Raw genomic sequence first — 25,016 nt, 5'->3', positions numbered from 1 at the left:
TAAATATTCTGGTCTTGGCCTTATTATGAAAACACATTGTCCTCCGAAAGATAACAAAATGTGTACTCGAATTGTTTTTAGCCAAGGGCAAGAACATACATACTACGTATTTCAGCTTACGTACTTTCCAAGGTCTATTTAATATAAACATGGCTATTTACTTCAAACTGTGATTTCAGACTATAAAACATGCTGTCTTCAATCAAATCTCAGAGTGTAGTGCACTAGCTTTGCAGCTGGAACAGTCTCTCTCCGCAAATATATTTGTGTAAATAAATTTCCTTAAATCGAACCTCGAGGAATTTGTCTTTATTCTGATTTCCACGACGGTGTTATAATAAAGTTATTGTTCGACCGTATAAGCTTAACATACAATCTTACAAACTGTTGGCAGCAGGTGAAGGACCCCAAAGTTCTTATGAATGAAGAAGTAAAGAAACTGCAGTCTGGCCTGAGAGAAGTACACCTAAATTGAAGACCTCAAATACACAGCTGGAGATTACATGCATGGAGGCTGAAGAGCAGTAGATAGCTCTACTGTGAAGCAAAATAGGACTCAACCCACGCATGCGGAGGTCTGTTGCAAGACCCATTGAGAAGCAGTCAAAGGACCTAGCTGAATCATAAAAGGGTGCATAAACTCCAAAGAGAGGTTGAAATAAGCTTTTAAATTCAGTGCAGCACTGGCAGACTCGTTGTTTTAATGAGCGCAGCTTGAAGAACCCTACAGCTCAAATCCAGATATGGCACCATAATATTTGACGACTGTGCATGAACAAAATAAAAAATGCTAAAGAGAAGTCAGAGCAAAAAAAATTCAACTTTAATTTGAATCTCCAAGCTTAGGAAAGCACTAGCTGGCCAAATCTGTAGAACCACTGAAGTTTAAAACAGCTCCATAACTGCAATGTGAGCCTACAAAATCTTGACAAGGGTGAGAGGAAAAAAGAACAAATACTGCAGTGCAATTTTTTTAAAAATAAAGCTGTACTCCCCTGGCTGAAAACCACCATGGATGGTAACTCAACATCTTCCAGATCAATTAAGACAGGTGGAATGGCCAGACCAAGTACAAAATTGAGCGTTATAGAAAAGAAGATATTTACGATATATATTAGCATCAGGCTTGAATAAGAAAACCAAGGCAGAAAAAGTGAATACTCTATTATATTCAGAGATCCAACAGCCAACAACATAATTGACAGACAAGGAATAAATTAATCTTCTGATAACTTTGAAGAGGTTATGAAGTCCTTTTACACACACTTTAACCTAAGAAGCAATAATATTTTGTAGCAAGCAAAATTTAACAGGTGTGGGAATAGATGTTAATTTATTTTTAATTTTTGGAGAAAATAGTGTTATTCTGTGTGCATGCGAATCAGAGAAAATCTCAATGGAGACCTTTTATCTGAAAGAGTTGAGGGAAAGGGACAAAAGGTGCTCGGTGAATACATTTATGATTGGCCTGTCGGATCAGGAACCTTAGCCAAAATCCTTCTGCCTATGGGCAACAAACACACCATTGTATGGCCCTGGAGGATGCCCAACTGCTGGTCATAGGCTTGATTCAAGAGCCCTCCAGTATGATGCAATCAAAATTCTGAATGTCATACGCAATCAACCCTCTTTTCTCCTGAGCCAATATTCCTGTGTTTCCCTCACCCTCCTCAAAACAGCAGAAGATGACAAAACAGCCACTGTAATCAACTACATTGAATTGGAGTCTCCCAAGAGGTCCACCAATGCTGATGATCTTGACTTGGTCTTAAGTTCAAAATTGTCCTCACTCATTGCAGACAGCAGAAAATACACTTCTTGGTCAGACCATCTAAACCACCAGATGAGCAATAAAATCTGTAAAATAGAAGATAGATAAGAAGGAACAGCAGCAGAAGGTTGAGTCTGAACTTCAAAATCAAATAGTTGTCGTCACAGAACCAGGATAAACTACAGCAATGAAGCTGGAGCTCTCACACACCATGTGAAGTCAATCCTGGGGCAGGAGAGAAGCAACCAGCAACACACCAAGACAAAACTCAGGGAAGCACTGGGGACAGCACGTTGGTGCAGTGGATAACACTGCTGCCTCACGGCATTGAGGTCCCAGGTTCGATCCCAGCTCTTGGTCACTGTCCGTGTGGAGTTTGCACTTTCTCCCTGTGTCTGCGTGGGTTTCTCCCACAACCCAAAGATGTGCAGGCTAGGTGGACTGTCTACCCTAAATTGTCCCTTAATTGGATAAAATGAATTGGGTACTCTAAATTTTTTTTTAAAAAATTTTTTAAACTCAGGGAGGCACAAGTGCAAATGCAGAAACAGTGGGCGGGATTCTCCCGCACTTGGCGGAATGGCCCGACGCCGGTTCCAAGAGCGGCGCGAACCACTCCTGCGTCAGGCTGCCTGGATATTGCGGAATCCTCCGCATTTCCAGGGGCTAGGCCGGCGGCGGACGGGTTGGCGGCGAAGGGCCGCCGTGGGACAGCCTGAGGTGGCGCATGCGCAGGACTGCCGGTGTGTTCTGGCGCATGTCTGGATAGGGGTGCCCTGGGTAGGGGTGCCCTGGGTAGGGGTGCCCTGGGTAGGGGTGTCCTGGGTAGGGGTGTCCTGGGTCGGCTGCGACGGGGGCCTGTTCCTGTGGCTGCCCCCCTCGTCGCTGGGTCTAGCCCGCCGGCGTCGCCCCACTCGCACGAGGTGGGGGCATCGTCTCCCTGGTGCTCTGGGTCTGTCCCTGGCTTGTGGCCACCCTGGATAGTCCTGGGGGCTCTCGTATGCCTGATGGGCCGGGTCTGTCTCTTGCTCGTGGTCGCCCTGGATCGTCCTGGGGGCGTCGTGTGCCTGATGGGCCGGGTCTGTCCCAGACTCGTGGCCGCTCTGGATCGTCCTGGGGGCGGTCGGCATCCGCGGGGATGGGTGTGTCGACATTTGGTCCTGCAATACACAATACAGCATGCATGGTTAGACACGCAGACGGGGATCGGGGGCAAGGGGGATATGGGGGAAGGGGGATATGGGGGAAGGGGGATATGGGAGAAGGGGGATATGGGGGATATGGGGGAAGGGGGATATGGGGAAGCAAGATATTGGGAAGGGGATATCGGGGATATGGGGAAGGGGGATATGGGGGAAGGGGAATATGGAGAAGGAAGGGAGTTATGGGGATAAGGGGGAAATGGGGAAGAGGGATATGGGGGAAGGGGGATATGGGGGAAGTGGATATGGGGGATATGGGGGCAGGGGGATTATGGGGATATGGGGGCAGGGGGATATGGGGGAATGGGGATATGGGGCAGGGGGATATGGGGGAATGGGAATATGGGGAAGGGGATATGAGGTATATGGGGAAGGGGGATATGGGGAAGGAGAATATGGGGATATGGGCAAAGGGGTATATGGGGAAGGGGGATATGGGGGAAGGGGATATGGGGGAAGGGGATATGGGGGAAGGGGATATGGGGGAAGGGGGATATGGGGGAAGGGGATATGGGGGATATAGGGGAGGGGGATATGGGGGAAGGGGGATATGGGGAAGGGGGTAATGGGGAAGGGGATCTGGGGGAAGGGGGAAAAGGGGGTATGTGTGGGAATGGGGACATGGGGTATATGGGGGAGGGGGATATGGGGAAGGGGGATATGGGGGAAGGGGGATATGGGGAATATGGAGAAGGGGGATATGGGGAAGAGGGATATGGGGAAGGGGATATGGGGAAGGGGATATGGGGAAAGGGGATATGGGGGAAGGGGGATATGGGGGAAAGAGGATATGAGGATATGGGGAAGGGGGTATGGGGATATAGGGGATATGGAGGATATGGGGGAAGGGGGGTATTGGGGAAGGGGGATATGGGGGAAGGGGGATATGGGGGAAGGGGGATATGGGGGACGGGGGATATGGGGGACGGGGGATATGGGGGACGGGGATATGGGGGAAGGGGGATATGGGGAATATGGAGGAAGGGGGATACGGGTATATGGGGAAGGGGTATATGGGGGAAGGGGGATATGGGGAAGGGGGATATAGGGGAAGGGGATATGGGGGAAGGGGGGTATAGAGGATATGGGGAAGGGGATATGGGGGAAGGGGGCTGTGGCGGAAAGGAGGATATGGGGGAAAGGGGGATATGGGGAAGGGGGATATGGGAGAAGGTGATATGGGGGAAGGGGAATATGGGGGAAGGGGGATATGTGGGAAGGCTAATATGGGGATATGGGGGAAGGGGGATATAAGGGATATGGAGGATATGGAGAAGGGGATAAGCTAGATATGGGGGAAGGGGTATATGGGGGAATGGGGATATGGGGGTTTGAGGAAGCAGGATATGGGGGAAGGGGAATAAGGGGGATATGGAGGATGGGGGATATGGGGGAAGGGGGCTATGGGGGATTTGGGAAGGGGGATATGGGGAAAGGGGATATGGGGAAGGATGTTCTGGGGGATATGGGAGAAGGGGAAAAGGAGGGCAGGCGATGGGGGCTCTCACTTGGTGGTGCGCCCCCACCCTCTGCATCCGCAACTTCCCGGCCCTCGGGTCTGCCTGCGAATTCCAGGGCCCTCTCCTCATGGATGGTGAGTGGTCGCAGTTCAGGTGGACCCCCACCGGTCCTTTCACGCTCCCGGTTGTTGTGTGCGCGCTTCTCCTGTGGGGACCGGGCGGGTGGCAGGGATAAAGGGCAACAGTGTTAGGCAGACATATACATGCGGACCAGCGGTTGTGTGTATGTTGGCAGAGGTTCACAACCCATCCTGCCACTGCAGGCTGCACGGGTGGGTGCAGCCATGTCAGTTGCACCTAGGGTTGTGCCGCACATCGGAGGTGGGGGGTTGCTCACCCTGGCTGCCCTGACTAGGTCATTGACCTTCTTGTGGCACTGGACGCCTGTCCTGGCTGTTACAGCCACGGCGCTGACAGCCTCTGCCACCTTCCTCCACAGGCGCCAGCTGAGGCGTGGTGCGACCCTGCGGCCGTCTCCGGGGTACAGGGCCTCCCTCCTCTGCTCCACTGCGTCCAGGAACGCCTCGATGTCCCGCTCCTGGAACCTCGGCGCTGCACGGCGGGCAGCCATTTTGATGGGTCTCTGTGTGGGGGGGGGGGTCTTTTGTGCTGCGACGTCGCGCGTCCGTGACGGGTGACGCCATTGCAAATGGCATCACACCGTTGCTCGCCCATTCCGGGCCGGAGAATTTCCGACATTTCAGGGGACCCGATGCCGGAGTGATTCATGCCGTTTTTGGCGCCGGGTTCCAGCCATCACACCGATTATCGGAGAATCCCGCCCTAGGAATCCTAGGTGAGTAATTCACCTCCTGACCCCCAAAGCCTGTTCACCATCGACAAGACACAAGACAGGAGTGTAATGGAATACTCTCCGCTTGCCTGGATGAATGCAGCTCCAACATCACTCAAGAAGCTCAACACCATCCAGGACAAAGCAACCCACTTGATTGCTCCCCCTTCCACAAACATTCAAACCCTCCACTACCGACAAAGTGGCAGCACGAGATGCACTGCGGTAACTCATCAAGGTTCCTTAGAAGCACCTTCCAAACGCACAACCACTACCATCTAGAAAGACAAGAGTAGCAGATATGTGGGAACTCCACCACCTGGAGGTTCGCCTCCAAGTCACTCACCATCCTGACTTGGGAATATATCGCTGTTCCTTCGCTGTCGCTGGGGCAACATCCTGGAACTCCCTCCCTAATAGCACAGTGGGTGTACATACACGTCAAGGATTGCAGCAGTTCAAGAGGGCAACTTACCATCACCTTCTGAAGGACAACCAAGGATGGGCAATAAATGCAGGCCTAATCAGCGCCGCCCGAAAATCAATTTTTAAAAATGTTGGCGGCTTGAAATATTTCTTCTTTACAGTAACAAAAATATCAATCCAAACAAAAAGGTCAACTCTCTGGAAATTAAGGTAATAAACATTTGTGCATTTTTGTCCAATTGTTTCTCGATGCCTTTTAAACTTCAAATATTTACAAGTCATCATTGCGAATTGTCAGCGGAAGGTTCTCCTGCAATAGCAATTAATTGAGAGGAATTTTCAGTTACCCTTTCATGCTGTATGTTGGGTTGAGAGAATGTAAAGAAAACGATGGACCAAGAGAAGGGGAGGGTTGCGTAGATAAGAAGTGAGACATAGAAAGGAGACAGAAAGTGCAGAAAGCTATCTGAGGAGTTTATGTTTGCTCTCCAGGATGATCCTGGAGTAGTTTATGGTTTTAGCAGAGTAGAGTGAGACCCAGTAACACTTAATAAAGTCCAGCCAGAATTAATGGTGAATGACTTGAAGCGGCTCTGCACCAGACACATTCATGACCCTTAGATTTGAAAATGCTAACATGGGGGCTATACCAGAAGGAGTAGGATGGATGAAGTGGAGATTTTGCTCAAAACATGTGTACTAGAAGGTGGAATTGAGAAACTGGTTGAGCAGATCAAGACTTGAAACCTTAAAATAGGTGGGTTAGGATTGGATGGGAAGTTAAAATGTTTAAAGTTTCAAACCTGAACTCAACTTGCCTGGAACCGGCCACTTCTGACTTTGACGGAGATCGGTAAGGTGGAAGTTGGGGGTTGGAAAGCAAGTGGCCTATTCCTTCTCAACAGGCAGATCCCTAATTTAACGATTTAACAAGGCTGCATGCATTCATCAGGTTTCCTCCCACAGTCCAAAGATGTTCAGGTTAGGTAGAGTTACAGGGTTATGGGGATAGGGCGGGGGAGTGGGCCTAAGTAGGGCGCTCTTTCAGAGGGTCAGTGCAGACTTGATGGGCTGAATGGCTTCCTTCTGCACTGTAAAGATTCTGTGCCTCGTTTCAACATTACCGTTGGGCAACAGGTCGCAATAGAACTGGGAAGGATGTTCAGCAATGTATTGAATAAGGAACGAAAGGACAGATAAAGGACAGAATAATAGGAAATAAAGGTCAAGCAAAAGTTAATTATTAGGGTAGTCTCTGGATGTGGTTCAATGTTCAGGAGGTTTGATGTTTAGTTTTAGTTTAGAACGATCTGGCTGCAGAACAAGGAACATTTCTTTCCAGAAGAATGCGATTTAAATTTTGTTTGCTGGCGAAAAGAGAATTTCATTTTTTTTATTAAACATTGTATTGAGGTATTTTTGGTACAGTAACAACAACAAAATAAACAATATACATGAAACCATAAACAAAGTGCAAAAGCCATTTACCTTTCGTGCAGGTCCCACCCATATTGACCCCCTACTCTAATCTAAACTGCTCCCCCGCCCCCGTCTGCTGATGATTAAATTTCCGCAAAGAAGTCGACGAATGGTTGCCACCTCCGGGTGAACCCTAACAGTGACCCTCTCAAGGCGAACTTGATTTTCTCCAAACAGAGAAAACTAGCCACATTCGATAGCCAGGTCTCCGACTTCGGGGACTTTGAGTCCCTCCATGCTAATAGTATCCGTGTCCGGGCTACCAGGGGTAAAAGAGGATTTCTAATGGTGAGTTGAACTTCTAGGGATAGCCAAGACCAAGGGAAGGGGAGGGTTGCGTAGATAAGAAGTGAGACATAGAAAGGAGACAGAAAGTGCAGAAAGCTATCTGAGGAGTTTATGTTTGCACTCCAGGATGATCCTGGAGTAGTTTATGGTTTTAGCAGAGTAGAGTGAGACCCAGTAACACTTAATAAAGTCCAGCCAGAATTAATGGTGAATGACTTGAAGCGGCTCTGCACCAGACACATTCATGACCCTTAGATTTGAAAATGCTAACATGGGGGCTATACCAGAAGGAGTAGGATGGATGAAGTGGAGATTTTGCTCAAAACATGTGTACTAGAAGGTGGAATTGAGAAACTGGTTGAGCAGATCAAGACTTGAAACCTTAAAATAGGTGGGTTAGGATTGGATGGGAAGTTAAAATGTTGGAAGTTTCAAACCTGAACTCAACTTGCCTGGAACCGGCCACTTCTGACTTTGACGGAGATCGGTAAGGTGGAAGTTGGGGGTTGGAGAGCAAGTGGCCTATTCCTTCTCAACAGGCAGATCCCTAATTTAACGATTTAACAAGGCTGCATGCATTCATCAGGTTTCCTCCCACAGTCCAAAGATGTTCAGGTTAGGTAGAGTTACAGGGTTATGGGGATAGGGCGGGGGAGTGGGCCTAAGTAGGGCGCTCTTTCAGAGGGTCAGTGCAGACTTGATGGGCTGAATGGCTTCCTTCTGCACTGTAAAGATTCTGTGCCTCGTTTCAACATTACCGTTGGGCAACAGGTCGCAATAGAACTGGGAAGGATGTTCAGCAATGTATTGAATAAGGAACGAAAGGACAGATAAAGGACAGAATAATAGGAAATAAAGGTCAAGCAAAAGTTAATTATTAGGGTAGTCTCTGGATGTGGTTCAATGTTCAGGAGGTTTGATGTTTAGTTTTAGTTTAGAACGATCTGGCTGCAGAACAAGGAACATTTCTTTCCAGAAGAATGCGATTTAAATTTTGTTTGCTGGCGAAAAGAGAATTTCATTTTTTTAATTAAACATTGTATTGACGTATTTTTGGTACAGTAACAACAACAAAATAAACAATATACATGAAACCATAAACAAAGTGCAAAAGCCATTTACCTTTCGTGCAGGTCCCACCCATATTGACCCCCTACTCTAATCTAAACTGCTCCCCCGCCCCCGTCTGCTGATGATTAAATTTCCGCAAAGAAGTCGACGAATGGTTGCCACCTCCGGGTGAACCCTAACAGTGACCCTCTCAAGGCGAACTTGATTTTCTCCAAACAGAGAAAACTAGCCACATTCGATAGCCAGGTCTCCGACTTCGGGGACTTTGAGTCCCTCCATGCTAATAGTATCCGTGTCCGGGCTACCAGGGGTAAAAGAGGATTTCTAATGGTGAGTTGAACTTCTAGGGATAGCCAAGACCAAGGGAAGGGGAGGGTTGCGTAGATAAGAAGTGAGACATAGAAAGGAGACAGAAAGTGCAGAAAGCTATCTGAGGAGTTTATGTTTGCACTCCAGGATGATCCTGGAGTAGTTTATGGTTTTAGCAGAGTAGAGTGAGACCCAGTAACACTTAATAAAGTCCAGCCAGAATTAATGGTGAATGACTTGAAGCGGCTCTGCACCAGACACATTCATGACCCTTAGATTTGAAAATGCTAACATGGGGGCTATACCAGAAGGAGTAGGATGGATGAAGTGGAGATTTTGCTCAAAACATGTGTACTAGAAGGTGGAATTGAGAAACTGGTTGAGCAGATCAAGACTTGAAACCTTAAAATAGGTGGGTTAGGATTGGATGGGAAGTTAAAATGTTGGAAGTTTCAAACCTGAACTCAACTTGCCTGGAACCGGCCACTTCTGACTTTGACGGAGATCGGTAAGGTGGAAGTTGGGGGTTGGAGAGCAAGTGGCCTATTCCTTCTCAACAGGCAGATCCCTAATTTAACGATTTAACAAGGCTGCATGCATTCATCAGGTTTCCTCCCACAGTCCAAAGATGTTCAGGTTAGGTAGAGTTACAGGGTTATGGGGATAGGGCGGGGGAGTGGGCCTAAGTAGGGCGCTCTTTCAGAGGGTCAGTGCAGACTTGATGGGCTGAATGGCTTCCTTCTGCACTGTAAAGATTCTGTGCCTCGTTTCAACATTACCGTTGGGCAACAGGTCGCAATAGAACTGGGAAGGATGTTCAGCAATGTATTGAATAAGGAACGAAAGGACAGATAAAGGACAGAATAATAGGAAATAAAGGTCAAGCAAAAGTTAATTATTAGGGTAGTCTCTGGATGTGGTTCAATGTTCAGGAGGTTTGATGTTTAGTTTTAGTTTAGAACGATCTGGCTGCAGAACAAGGAACATTTCTTTCCAGAAGAATGCGATTTAAATTTTGTTTGCTGGCGAAAAGAGAATTTCATTTTTTTTATTAAACATTGTATTGAGGTATTTTTGGTACAGTAACAACAACAAAATAAACAATATACATGAAACCATAAACAAAGTGCAAAAGCCATTTACCTTTCGTGCAGGTCCCACCCATATTGACCCCCTACTCTAATCTAAACTGCTCCCCCGCCCCCGTCTGCTGATGATTAAATTTCCGCAAAGAAGTCGACGAATGGTTGCCACCTCCGGGTGAACCCTAACAGTGACCCTCTCAAGGCGAACTTGATTTTCTCCAAACAGAGAAAACTAGCCACATTCGATAGCCAGGTCTCCGACTTCGGGGACTTTGAGTCCCTCCATGCTAATAGTATCCGTGTCCGGGCTACCAGGGGTAAAAGAGGATTTCTAATGGTGAGTTGAACTTCTAGGGATAGCCAAGACCAAGGGAAGGGGAGGGTTGCGTAGATAAGAAGTGAGACATAGAAAGGAGACAGAAAGTGCAGAAAGCTATCTGAGGAGTTTATGTTTGCACTCCAGGATGATCCTGGAGTAGTTTATGGTTTTAGCAGAGTAGAGTGAGACCCAGTAACACTTAATAAAGTCCAGCCAGAATTAATGGTGAATGACTTGAAGCGGCTCTGCACCAGACACATTCATGACCCTTAGATTTGAAAATGCTAACATGGGGGCTATACCAGAAGGAGTAGGATGGATGAAGTGGAGATTTTGCTCAAAACATGTGTACTAGAAGGTGGAATTGAGAAACTGGTTGAGCAGATCAAGACTTGAAACCTTAAAATAGGTGGGTTAGGATTGGATGGGAAGTTAAAATGTTGGAAGTTTCAAACCTGAACTCAACTTGCCTGGAACCGGCCACTTCTGACTTTGACGGAGATCGGTAAGGTGGAAGTTGGGGGTTGGAGAGCAAGTGGCCTATTCCTTCTCAACAGGCAGATCCCTAATTTAACGATTTAACAAGGCTGCATGCATTCATCAGGTTTCCTCCCACAGTCCAAAGATGTTCAGGTTAGGTAGAGTTACAGGGTTATGGGGATAGGGCGGGGGAGTGGGCCTAAGTAGGGCGCTCTTTCAGAGGGTCAGTGCAGACTTGATGGGCTGAATGGCTTCCTTCTGCACTGTAAAGATTCTGTGCCTCGTTTCAACATTACCGTTGGGCAACAGGTCGCAATAGAACTGGGAAGGATGTTCAGCAATGTATTGAATAAGGAACGAAAGGACAGATAAAGGACAGAATAATAGGAAATAAAGGTCAAGCAAAAGTTAATTATTAGGGTAGTCTCTGGATGTGGTTCAATGTTCAGGAGGTTTGATGTTTAGTTTTAGTTTAGAACGATCTGGCTGCAGAACAAGGAACATTTCTTTCCAGAAGAATGCGATTTAAATTTTGTTTGCTGGCGAAAAGAGAATTTCATTTTTTTTATTAAACATTGTATTGACGTATTTTTGGTACAGTAACAACAACAAAATAAACAATATACATGAAACCATAGACAAAGTGCAAAAGCCATTTACCTTTCGTGCAGGTCCCACCCATATTGACCCCCTACTCTAATCTAAACTGCTCCCCCGCCCCCGTCTGCTGATGATTAAATTTCCGCAAAGAAGTCGACGAACGGTTGCCACCTCCAGGTGAACCCTAACAGTGACCCTCTCAAGGCGAACTTGATTTTCTCCAAACAGAGAAAACTAGCCACATTCGATAGCCAGGTCTCCGGCTTCGGGAACTTTGAGTCCCTCCATGCTAATAGTATCCGTGTCCGGGCTACCAGGGGTAAAAGAGGATTTCTAATGGTGAGTTGAACTTCTAGGGATAGCCAAGACCAAGGGAAGGGGAGGGTTGCGTAGATAAGAAGTGAGACATAGAAAGGAGACAGAAAGTGCAGAAAGCTATCTGAGGAGTTTATGTTTGCTCTCCAGGATGATCCTGGAGTAGTTTATGGTTTTAGCAGAGTAGAGTGAGACCCAGTAACACTTAATAAAGTCCAGCCAGAATTAATGGTGAATGACTTGAAGCGGCTCTGCACCAGACACATTCATGACCCTTAGATTTGAAAATGCTAACATGGGGGCTATACCAGAAGGAGTAGGATGGATGAAGTGGAGATTTTGCTCAAAACATGTGTACTAGGAGGTGGAATTGAGAAACTGGTTGAGCAGATCAAGACTTGAAACCTTAAAATAGGTGGGTTAGGATTGGATGGGAAGTTAAAATGTTGGAAGTTTCAAACCTGAACTCAACTTGCCTGGAACCGGCCACTTCTGACTTTGACGGAGATCGGTAAGGTGGAAGTTGGGGGTTGGAGAGCAAGTGGCCTATTCCTTCTCAACAGGCAGATCCCTAATTTAACGATTTAACAAGGCTGCATGCATTCATCAGGTTTCCTCCCACAGTCCAAAGATGTTCAGGTTAGGTAGAGTTACAGGGTTATGGGGATAGGGCGGGGGAGTGGGCCTAAGTAGGGCGCTCTTTCAGAGGGTCAGTGCAGACTTGATGGGCTGAATGGCTTCCTTCTGCACTGTAAAGATTCTGTGCCTCGTTTCAACATTACCGTTGGGCAACAGGTCGCAATAGAACTGGGAAGGATGTTCAGCAATGTATTGAATAAGGAACGAAAGGACAGATAAAGGACAGAATAATAGGAAATAAAGGTCAAGCAAAAGTTAATTATTAGGGTAGTCTCTGGATGTGGTTCAATGTTCAGGAGGTTTGATGTTTAGTTTTAGTTTAGAACGATCTGGCTGCAGAACAAGGAACATTTCTTTCCAGAAGAATGCGATTTAAATTTTGTTTGCTGGCGAAAAGAGAATTTCATTTTTTTTATTAAACATTGTATTGACGTATTTTTGGTACAGTAACAACAACAAAATAAACAATATACATGAAACCATAGACAAAGTGCAAAAGCCATTTACCTTTCGTGCAGGTCCCACCCATATTGACCCCCTACTCTAATCTAAACTGCTCCCCCGCCCCCGTCTGCTGATGATTAAATTTCCGCAAAGAAGTCGACGAACGGTTGCCACCTCCGGGTGAACCCTAACAGTGACCCTCTCAAGGCGAACTTGATTTTCTCCAAACAGAGAAAACTAGCCACATTCGATAGCCAGGTCTCCGGCTTCGGGGACTTTGAGTCCCTCCATGCTAATAGTATCCGTGTCCGGGCTACCAGGGGTAAAAGAGGATTTCTAATGGTGAGTTGAACTTCTAGGGATAGCCAAGACCAAGGGAAGGGGAGGGTTGCGTAGATAAGAAGTGAGACATAGAAAGGAGACAGAAAGTGCAGAAAGCTATCTGAGGAGTTTATGTTTGCTCTCCAGGATGATCCTGGAGTAGTTTATGGTTTTAGCAGAGTAGAGTGAGACCCAGTAACACTTAATAAAGTCCAGCCAGAATTAATGGTGAATGACTTGAAGCGGCTCTGCACCAGACACATTCATGACCCTTAGATTTGAAAATGCTAACATGGGGGCTATACCAGAAGGAGTAGGATGGATGAAGTGGAGATTTTGCTCAAAACATGTGTACTAGGAGGTGGAATTGAGAAACTGGTTGAGCAGATCAAGACTTGAAACCTTAAAATAGGTGGGTTAGGATTGGATGGGAAGTTAAAATGTTGGAAGTTTCAAACCTGAACTCAACTTGCCTGGAACCGGCCACTTCTGACTTTGACGGAGATCGGTAAGGTGGAAGTTGGGGGTTGGAGAGCAAGTGGCCTATTCCTTCTCAACAGGCAGATCCCTAATTTAACGATTTAACAAGGCTGCATGCATTCATCAGGTTTCCTCCCACAGTCCAAAGATGTTCAGGTTAGGTAGAGTTACAGGGTTATGGGGATAGGGCGGGGGAGTGGGCCTAAGTAGGGCGCTCTTTCAGAGGGTCAGTGCAGACTTGATGGGCTGAATGGCTTCCTTCTGCACTGTAAAGATTCTGTGCCTCGTTTCAACATTACCGTTGGGCAACAGGTCGCAATAGAACTGGGAAGGATGTTCAGCAATGTATTGAATAAGGAACGAAAGGACAGATAAAGGACAGAATAATAGGAAATAAAGGTCAAGCAAAAGTTAATTATTAGGGTAGTCTCTGGATGTGGTTCAATGTTCAGGAGGTTTGATGTTTAGTTTTAGTTTAGAACGATCTGGCTGCAGAACAAGGAACATTTCTTTCCAGAAGAATGCGATTTAAATTTTGTTTGCTGGCGAAAAGAGAATTTCATTTTTTTTATTAGACATTGTATTGACGTATTTTTGGTACATTAACAACAACAAAATAAACAATATACATGAAACCATAGACAAAGTGCAAAAGCCATTTACCTTTCGTGCAGGTCCCACCCATATTGACCCCCTACTCTAATCTAAACTGCTCATCCGCCCCCGTCTGCTGATGATTAAATTTCCGCAAAGAAGTCGACGAACGGTTGCCACCTCCGGGTGAACCCTAACAGTGACCCTCTCAAGGCGAACTTGATTTTCTCCAAACAGAGAAAACTAGCCACATTCGATAGCCAGGTCTCCGGCTTCGGGGACTTTGAGTCCCTCCATGCTAATAGTATCCGTGTCCGGGCTACCAGGGGTAAAAGAGGATTTCTAATGGTGAGTTGAACTTCTAGGGATAGCCAAGACCAAGGGAAGGGGAGGGTTGCGTAGATAAGAAGTGAGACATAGAAAGGAGACAGAAAGTGCAGAAAGCTATCTGAGGAGTTTATGTTTGCTCTCCAGGATGATCCTGGAGTAGTTTATGGTTTTAGCAGAGTAGAGTGAGACCCAGTAACACTTAATAAAGTCCAGCCAGAATTAATGGTGAATGACTTGAAGCGGCTCTGCACCAGACACATTCATGACCCTTAGATTTGAAAATGCTAACATGGGGGCTATACCAGAAGGAGTAGGATGGATGAAGTGGAGATTTTGCTCAAAACATGTGTACTAGGAGGTGGAATTGAGAAACTGGTTGAGCAGATCAAGACTTGAAACCTTAAAATAGGTGGGTTAGGATTGGATGGGAAGTTAAAATGTTGGAAGTTTCAAACCTGAACTCAACTTGCCTGGAACCGGCCACTTCTGACTTTGACGGAGATCGGTAAGGTGGAAGTTGGGGGTTGGAGAGCAAGTGGCCTATTCCTTCTCAACAGGCAGATCCCTAATTTAACGATTTAACAAGGCTGCATGCATTCATCAGGTTTCCTCCCACAGTCCAAAGATGTTCAGGTTAGGTAGAGTTACAGGGTTATGGGGATAGGGCGGGGGAGTGGGCCTAAGTAGGGCGCTCTTTCAGAGGGTCAGTGCAGACTTGATGGGCTGAATGGCTTCCTTCTGCACTGTAAAGATTCTGTGCCTCGTTTCAACATTACCGTTGGGCAACAGGTCGCAATAGAACTGGGAAGGATGTTCAGCAATGTATTGAATAAGGAACGAAAGGACAGATAAAGGACAGAATAATAGGAAATAAAGGTCAAGCAAAAGTTAATTATTAGGGTAGTCTCTGGATGTGGTTCAATGTTCAGGAGGTTTGATGTTTAGTTTTAGTTTAGAACGATCTGGCTGCAGAACAAGGAACATTTCTTTCCAGAAGAATGCGATTTAAATTTTGTTTGCTGGCGAAAAGAGAATTTCATTTTTTTTATTAGACATTGTATTGACGTATTTTTGGTACATTAACAACAACAAAATAAACAATATACATGAAACCATAGACAAAGTGCAAAAGCCATTTACCTTTCGTGCAGGTCCCACCCATATTGACCCCCTACTCTAATCTAAACTGCTCATCCGCCCCCGTCTGCTGATGATTAAATTTCCGCAAAGAAGTCGACGAACGGTTGCCACCTCCGGGTGAACCCTAACAGTGACCCTCTCAAGGCGAACTTGATTTTCTCCAAACAGAGAAAACTAGCCACATTCGATAGCCAGGTCTCCGGCTTCGGGGACTTTGAGTCCCTCCATGCTAATAGTATCCGTGTCCGGGCTACCAGGGGTAAAAGAGGATTTCTAATGGTGAGTTGAACTTCTAGGGATAGCCAAGACCAAGGGAAGGGGAGGGTTGCGTAGATAAGAAGTGAGACATAGAAAGGAGACAGAAAGTGCAGAAAGCTATCTGAGGAGTTTATGTTTGCTCTCCAGGATGATCCTGGAGTAGTTTATGGGTTTAGCAGAGTAGAGTGAGACCCAGTAACACTTAATAAAGTCCAGCCAGAATTAATGGTGAATGACTTGAAGCGGCTCTGCACCAGACACATTCATGACCCTTAGATTTGAAAATGCTAACATGGGGGCTATACCAGAAGGAGTAGGATGGATGAAGTGGAGATTTTGCTCAAAACATGTGTACTAGGAGGTGGAATTGAGAAACTGGTTGAGCAGATCAAGACTTGAAACCTTAAAATAGGTGGGTTAGGATTGGATGGGAAGTTAAAATGTTGGAAGTTTCAAACCTGAACTCAACTTGCCTGGAACCGGCCACTTCTGACTTTGACGGAGATCGGTAAGGTGGAAGTTGGGGGTTGGAGAGCAAGTGGCCTATTCCTTCTCAACAGGCAGATCCCTAATTTAACGATTTAACAAGGCTGCATGCATTCATCAGGTTTCCTCCCACAGTCCAAAGATGTTCAGGTTAGGTAGAGTTACAGGGTTATGGGGATAGGGCGGGGGAGTGGGCCTAAGTAGAGCGCTCTTTCAGAGGGTCAGTGCAGACTTGATGGGCTGAATGGCTTCCTTCTGCACTGTAAAGATTCTGTGCCTCGTTTCAACATTACCGTTGGGCAACAGGTCGCAATAGAACTGGGAAGGATGTTCAGCAATGTATTGAATAAGGAACGAAAGGACAGATAAAGGACAGAATAATAGGAAATAAAGGTCAAGCAAAAGTTAATTATTAGGGTAGTCTCTGGATGTGGTTCAATGTTCAGGAGGTTTGATGTTTAGTTTTAGTTTAGAACGATCTGGCTGCAGAACAAGGAACATTTCTTTCCAGCAGAATGTGATTTAAATTTTGTTTGCTGGCGAAAAGAGAATTTCATTTTTTTTATTAAACATTGTATTGAGGTATTTTTGGTACAGTAACAACAACAAAATAAACAATATACATGAAACCATAAACAAAGTGCAAAAGCCATTTACCTTTCGTGCAGGTCCCACCCATATTGACCCCCTACTCGAATCTAAACTGCTCCCCCGCCCCCCGTCTGCTGATGATTAAATTTCCGCAAAGAAGTCGACGAACGGTTGCCACCTCCGGGTGAACCCTAACAGTGACCCTCTCAAGGCGAACTTGATTTTCTCCAAACAGAGAAAACTAGCCACATTCGATAGCCAGGTCTCCGGCTTCAGGGACTTTGAGTCCCTCCATGCTAATAGTATCCGTGTCCGGGCTACCAGGGGTAAAAGAGGATTTCTAATGGTGAGTTGAACTTCTAGGGATAGCCAAGACCAAGGGAAGGGGAGGGTTGCGTAGATAAGAAGTGAGACATAGAAAGGAGACAGAAAGTGCAGAAAGCTATCTGAGGAGTTTATGTTTGCTCTCCAGGATGATCCTGGAGTAGTTTATGGGTTTAGCAGAGTAGAGTGAGACCCAGTAACACTTAATAAAGTCCAGCCAGAATTAATGGTGAATGACTTGAAGCGGCTCTGCACCAGACACATTCATGACCCTTAGATTTGAAAATGCTAACATGGGGGCTATACCAGAAGGAGTAGGATGGATGAAGTGGAGATTTTGCTCAAAACATGTGTACTAGGAGGTGGAATTGAGAAACTGGTTGAGCAGATCAAGACTTGAAACCTTAAAATAGGTGGGTTAGGATTGGATGGGAAGTTAAAATGTTGGAAGTTTCAAACCTGAACTCAACTTGCCTGGAACCGGCCACTTCTGACTTTGACGGAGATCGGTAAGGTGGAAGTTGGGGGTTGGAGAGCAAGTGGCCTATTCCTTCTCAACAGGCAGATCCCTAATTTAACGATTTAACAAGGCTGCATGCATTCATCAGGTTTCCTCCCACAGTCCAAAGATGTTCAGGTTAGGTAGAGTTACAGGGTTATGGGGATAGGGCGGGGGAGTGGGCCTAAGTAGGGCGCTCTTTCAGAGGGTCAGTGCAGACTTGATGGGCTGAATGGCTTCCTTCTGCACTGTAAAGATTCTGTGCCTCGTTTCAACATTACCGTTGGGCAACAGGTCGCAATAGAACTGGGAAGGATGTTCAGCAATGTATTGAATAAGGAACGAAAGGACAGATAAAGGACAGAATAATAGGAAATAAAGGTCAAGCAAAAGTTAATTATTAGGGTAGTCTCTGGATGTGGTTCAATGTTCAGGAGGTTTGATGTTTAGTTTTAGTTTAGAACGATCTGGCTGCAGAACAAGGAACATTTCTTTCCAGAAGAATGCGATTTAAATTTTGTTTGCTGGCGAAAAGAGAATTTCATTTTTTTTATTAGACATTGTATTGACGTATTTTTGGTACATTAACAACAACAAAATAAACAATATACATGAAACCATAGACAAAGTGCAAAAGCCATTTACCTTTCGTGCAGGTCCCACCCATATTGACCCCCTAATCTAATCTAAACTGCTCATCCGCCCCCGTCTGCTGATGATTAAATTTCCGCAAAGAAGTCGACGAACGGTTGCCACCTCCGGGTGAACCCTAACAGTGACCCTCTCAAGGCGAACTTGATTTTCTCCAAACAGAGAAAACTAGCCACATTCGATAGCCAGGTCTCCGGCTTCAGGGACTTTGAGTCCCTCCATGCTAATAGTATCCGTGTCCGGGCTACCAGGGGTAAAAGAGGATTTCTAATGGTGAGTTGAACTTCTAGGGATAGCCAAGACCAAGGGAAGGGGAGGGTTGCGTAGATAAGAAGTGAGACATAGAAAGGAGACAGAAAGTGCAGAAAGCTATCTGAGGAGTTTATGTTTGCTCTCCAGGATGATCCTGGAGTAGTTTATGGGTTTAGCAGAGTAGAGTGAGACCCAGTAACACTTAATAAAGTCCAGCCAGAATTAATGGTGAATGACTTGAAGCGGCTCTGCACCAGACACATTCATGACCCTTAGATTTGAAAATGCTAACATGGGGGCTATACCAGAAGGAGTAGGATGGATGAAGTGGAGATTTTGCTCAAAACATGTGTACTAGGAGGTGGAATTGAGAAACTGGTTGAGCAGATCAAGACTTGAAACCTTAAAATAGGTGGGTTAGGATTGGATGGGAAGTTAAAATGTTGGAAGTTTCAAACCTGAACTCAACTTGCCTGGAACCGGCCACTTCTAACTTTGACGGAGATCGGTAAGGTGGAAGTTGGGGGTTGGAGAGCAAGTGGCCTATTCCTTCTCACCAGGCAGATCCCTAATTTAACGATTTAACAAGGCTGCATGCATTCATCAGGTTTCCTCCCACAGTCCAAAGATGTTCAGGTTAGGTAGAGTTACAGGGTTATGGGGATAGGGCGGGGGAGTGGGCCTAAGTAGAGCGCTCTTTCAGAGGGTCAGTGCAGACTTGATGGGCTGAATGGCTTCCTTCTGCACTGTAAAGATTCTGTGCCTCGTTTCAACATTACCGTTGGGCAACAGGTCGCAATAGAACTGGGAAGGATGTTCAGCAATGTATTGAATAAGGAACGAAAGGACAGATAAAGGACAGAATAATAGGAAATAAAGGTCAAGCAAAAGTTAATTATTAGGGTAGTCTCTGGATGTGGTTCAATGTTCAGGAGGTTTGATGTTTAGTTTTAGTTTAGAACGATCTGGCTGCAGAACAAGGAACATTTCTTTCCAGAAGAATGCGATTTAAATTTTGTTTGCTGGCGAAAAGAGAATTTCATTTTTTTTATTAGACATTGTATTGACGTATTTTTGGTACATTAACAACAACAAAATAAACAATATACATGAAACCATAGACAAAGTGCAAAAGCCATTTACCTTTCGTGCAGGTCCCACCCATATTGACCCCCTAATCTAATCTAAACTGCTCATCCGCCCCCGTCTGCTGATGATTAAATTTCCGCAAAGAAGTCGACGAACGGTTGCCACCTCCGGGTGAACCCTAACAGTGACCCTCTCAAGGCGAACTTGATTTTCTCCAAACAGAGAAAACTAGCCACATTCGATAGCCAGGTCTCCGGCTTCAGGGACTTTGAGTCCCTCCATGCTAATAGTATCCGTGTCCGGGCTACCAGGGGTAAAAGAGGATTTCTAATGGTGAGTTGAACTTCTAGGGATAGCCAAGACCAAGGGAAGGGGAGGGTTGCGTAGATAAGAAGTGAGACATAGAAAGGAGACAGAAAGTGCAGAAAGCTATCTGAGGAGTTTATGTTTGCTCTCCAGGATGATCCTGGAGTAGTTTATGGGTTTAGCAGAGTAGAGTGAGACCCAGTAACACTTAATAAAGTCCAGCCAGAATTAATGGTGAATGACTTGAAGCGGCTCTGCACCAGACACATTCATGACCCTTAGATTTGAAAATGCTAACATGGGGGCTATACCAGAAGGAGTAGGATGGATGAAGTGGAGATTTTGCTCAAAACATGTGTACTAGGAGGTGGAATTGAGAAACTGGTTGAGCAGATCAAGACTTGAAACCTTAAAATAGGTGGGTTAGGATTGGATGGGAAGTTAAAATGTTGGAAGTTTCAAACCTGAACTCAACTTGCCTGGAACCGGCCACTTCTAACTTTGACGGAGATCGGTAAGGTGGAAGTTGGGGGTTGGAGAGCAAGTGGCCTATTCCTTCTCACCAGGCAGATCCCTAATTTAACGATTTAACAAGGCTGCATGCATTCATCAGGTTTCCTCCCACAGTCCAAAGATGTTCAGGTTAGGTAGAGTTACAGGGTTATGGGGATAGGGCGGGGGAGTGGGCCTAAGTAGAGCGCTCTTTCAGAGGGTCAGTGCAGACTTGATGGGCTGAATGGCTTCCTTCTGCACTGTAAAGATTCTGTGCCTCGTTTCAACATTACCGTTGGGCAACAGGTCGCAATAGAACTGGGAAGGATGTTCAGCAATGTATTGAATAAGGAACGAAAGGACAGATAAAGGACAGAATAATAGGAAATAAAGGTCAAGCAAAAGTTAATTATTAGGGTAGTCTCTGGATGTGGTTCAATGTTCAGGAGGTTTGATGTTTAGTTTTAGTTTAGAACGATCTGGCTGCAGAACAAGGAACATTTCTTTCCAGCAGAATGCGATTTAAATTTTGTTTGCTGGCGAAAAGCGAATTTCATTTTTTTTATTAAACATTGTATTGAGGTATTTTTGGTACAGTAACAACAACAAAATAAACAATATACATGAAACCATAAACAAAGTGCAAAAGCCATTTACCTTTCGCGCAGGTCCCACCCATATTGACCCCCTACTCTAATCTAAACTGCTCCCCCCCCCCCCCACCGCCCCCCGTCTGCTGATGATTAAATTTCTGCAAAGAAGTCGACGAACGGTTGCCACCTCCGGGTGAACCCTAACAGTGACCCTCTCAAGGCGAACTTGATTTTCTCCAAACAGAGAAAACTAGCCACATTCGATAGCCAGGTCTCCGACTTCGGGGACTTTGAGTCCCTCCATGCTAATAGTATCCGTGTCCGGGCTACCAGGGGTAAAAGAGGATTTCTAATGGTGAGTTGAACTTCTAGGGATAGCCAAGCTGAGCAGAGTGTGAAAGATAAATGCAAAACTCCAGAGTTAAAGAACATTAGAATCAGGAACGTTCTGGTCCCTGGCAGCTACACTCAAGCTGTCAGCAACACACCGGTGTTGAAGCAGGACCCGAAAACTGTGGGATAGTTGGAGGAGATTTGAAGGGACATCTTTCCTGGAGGTAAGTAGAAGGCTCAAGGCACCTCAGTCCTTATATGAATTTGGTCTTAATCTAGGACAAACATCGTGGGCCGAAGGGCCTGTTCTGTGCTGTATTTTTCTGTTCTATGTTCTATGAATCTTTGAAATAAGACTTAGTGCTCCAGATCAACAAAAGTCTGACTTTTGAAGAATTTTCAAACCTACTAAGGGTATGCAGTTCAGGATTAAGGTGACTGAAGTTTTCAATGATTTATTTCTGGCAGAAAAATAAACTTCAGAACCCAAGCTAAGATTCCTGCCACTTACTTGCTCCCAGACTTACTTTTCACTTACTAAATGGTGGCAATTCTAAGATAATAACACATGTGGAGTGTTTATTTTGCAATGGTTCATACTCACTCTGATTGTAAATGTCCTGCCTCCAACCCTATCACGGGCCTCTAGCACCACCACCTTCTGCCCAGATTCTGTTAGCAGTTTGGCTGCCGACAGACCTAAGGGATGAAAAACAAAGTGGAAACCTTCAAACAGTAACCATAGTGATTCCATAAGATATTCTGAAATTGGGGAAAAGAAGAACAGTAGTTATTAAGACATGTAAAAATATGTAGGAGGTCTTCACTTCCACCTTCGCCAGCCAAGGTGGCAATGCTAAACCTGACAGAACTCAATTATAGCTAATAAGTGCAGTAGTGGTCCAAATCAGATATTCGCTCAATTAATACCATTAGTGCTGAATCAATAGATTTTTGCTAGCCAAGCATATTAAGGAATATAGAACCAAGGCAAATTAGGTTGCAGCTCAGCCATGAATGGCAGGGTATAACTGAGTGGCTGATAGAGACATCTTCCACAAAGTGAGTGGACTGGAAATTCACCCCCACAGCAGCTAAGCAAATTGTTTCCCGCGGCCAACTGCTTTGTCATTGCTCCTTTATTAATAAGTCCTGGCAAGCTGAATCACCATACACCTAGGGTGATACATAGATGATACAAGAAAACAAAACATAACTTTTAAACCTTTGGTTCATTCTTTCAGCATCTTTGAAACCCAGAAACTCAATCGTTTTTTTTATTTTAAACATAAAATGTATAAATGCATCCAAATTTCAAAAGGTTAAACTTTTTTCATATGATGTGACTCAATCTGAACTAAGCTTCCATGTGAAATTTTTTCTTATCTCCATATTCCACACATAATGCTCCTTTCATTACTAGAAGAGCTATTCTAGAACCAAACAAAAATTCAACACATTCAGAAAGCACTGCTAATGACGTGGAGCTGCACAAAATCTGAATACATTACCATGTGAAACCATCTTTATTGAAAAAAAAAGCGGTATATAAGCTTAAATTGCAATCGGCAAACAAAAGTTTTAATAACTGAGGACTGGATGGTGTGCTGAAGTTGATTTTGGATTAGGAGTTCAAATCCAGTTCAACCAACAATGAGAATTACAACTTTTGTACACAGCACCTTCAACACAGCACATCATCCCAATACAATCCCACTGGTAATGAGACAAAAATGACCACTGAGACAGAAGAATGAAATATTATTTTGCAGGGTGACTAAGAGACTAACCCAAGAGGTGTTTTTTATTTGGGAGGGGGGGGAAATAGAATGGAAGAGTGTTTAGGAAGAGAATTCAACAACATGGGACTTAGTCAGCTGAAGGCATAGCCACCAATGTTGGGGCAAAGTAGGGAGATGGAGAAACAGGGATTTGGATGATAGCAGGGTTAATGAACGGATACAGCGGTAGGGTGAGACAAAGTCATGAAGAGATTTTATTATAATAATAATCTTTATTAGTGTCACAAGTAGGCTTACATTAGCACTGCAATGAATTACAGTGAAAATCCCTTAGTCGTCACACTCCGGCACCTGTTCGGGTACACAGAGGGCAAATTCAGAATGTCCAATTCACCTAACAGCACATCTTTCAGGACATGTGGGAGGAAACCGGAGCACCCGGAGGAAACCCATGCAGACACGGGGAGGACGTGCAGATTCCTCACAGACAGTGACCCAAGCCAGTAATCGAACCTGGGACCCTGGTGCTCTGATGCCACTGTGCTGCAGTGCCACCCATATTTAATCACAAGGATGAGATGTTTAATATTTGATGTGTTGGGAAGGTGAGAACTAATTTAGATCAAGAGCAGGTCAAGAGCAAAATACTGTGAATGCTCAAAGTCTGATGAAAGGCCATAGACATGGAAAGTTAACTGCTTCTTTCTCAACAGAAGCTGTCAGACCTGATGAATATTTCCATCATTTTCTGGTTTTATTATGCTAGCAACACAGTCACAGCCAGTGAGGATGCTATTTGTAACTTTTATTAGAGGCTTTTCAGCACTGTGACAGATGTGAAACCAGGTCGGAGAGCGTCTGATATGTTTTGGAAAGATGGGCATTAATTTGGGAGGAAAGGGAGTCGGAGAATGTTTACAATGATATAGTCAGTGGAAAGTGAGGGGTGTTTATTTGAGAAGGGAAATTATGTCATGGAGGAGGACAGTACCAAGAGCAGGCGACCATTTAAAATGCTAACTAGCAAGGGGAAGTGGAGTGGGCATCAGCTGAGTGGGAATTAAGGTCAAGGAGCAGTAGTTGGGCCCTGTGGATAAGAATAATTTGAAAAGGTCACGGGAAAAGATGAGAAATTGGAGTAAGATACGGGTTCAGAGTCAGGGAGATTCGGCTTGGTGAGAAACGGGATGCGAGGGAGCAAATAAAAGCTGAATGAGACGAGGAATGATGCTATTCAAAAAAGCCATGTGTTCCTGGGATTTGTTGGGGAGGGGGTAAGGGAAGGAGTTTGAGGACGTGGCTGTTAAAGGAGAAAAGATGGCAGGATAATGCTAAAGTAGTCTTGGCAAGGGCAGGGCCAGAAACGTGGCAGCTCATTTAAGTGCCCATTAATTTCAGCAGGATTGGAGGCTCCTGCCAACTGGAAAGGCTGGAATATTCTGTCCTAAATGTTGTTCAGCCAGATCTGGTATTGTATGTGTCCCAGCTAGGCCCACATGTGATTGCCATTGTACTGGAGTAAAACAGAATGATCAGGACGGGAACAAAAACACGTATTGATGGGAATTAGGATATAAAAGATTGGTATGAGCTACTGGTTAAGCAGAAAACAACTTTAAAATAGCAGCTGGGTATGTGAAAGTACAGCTGTTAAGTGACTTTATTTATTTCAGGGTTCGAAGCATGAGGAAACAGGATCACTTAGGACCATCTGTATACTGGGAGAGCGAAGGAAACAGTCAAAGATGGTCTTGTCACTGATGCAGACCACTGAAATTTAGATGTGCCTTGGTT

General features: G+C 45.2%; 1 protein-coding gene across 1 annotated transcript in view; it reads right to left on the bottom strand.

The window, feature by feature from the left end:
* Positions 1 to 25,016, bottom strand: part of mao (monoamine oxidase) — a 354,990-nt gene that overhangs the window by 208,105 nt on the left and 121,869 nt on the right. The window contains exon 2 of the mRNA XM_072513844.1: positions 22,085 to 22,179. Coding sequence (XP_072369945.1) covers positions 22,085 to 22,179 — 95 coding nt within the window. The remainder of the gene's footprint in view (positions 1 to 22,084; positions 22,180 to 25,016) is intronic.

The sequence above is a fragment of the Scyliorhinus torazame genome, chromosome 8 (assembly GCF_047496885.1).
Source record: "Scyliorhinus torazame isolate Kashiwa2021f chromosome 8, sScyTor2.1, whole genome shotgun sequence".
NCBI classification, from domain to species: Eukaryota; Metazoa; Chordata; class Chondrichthyes; order Carcharhiniformes; family Scyliorhinidae; genus Scyliorhinus; species Scyliorhinus torazame.
This window is presented reverse-complemented; position numbering and strand designations above follow the sequence as displayed.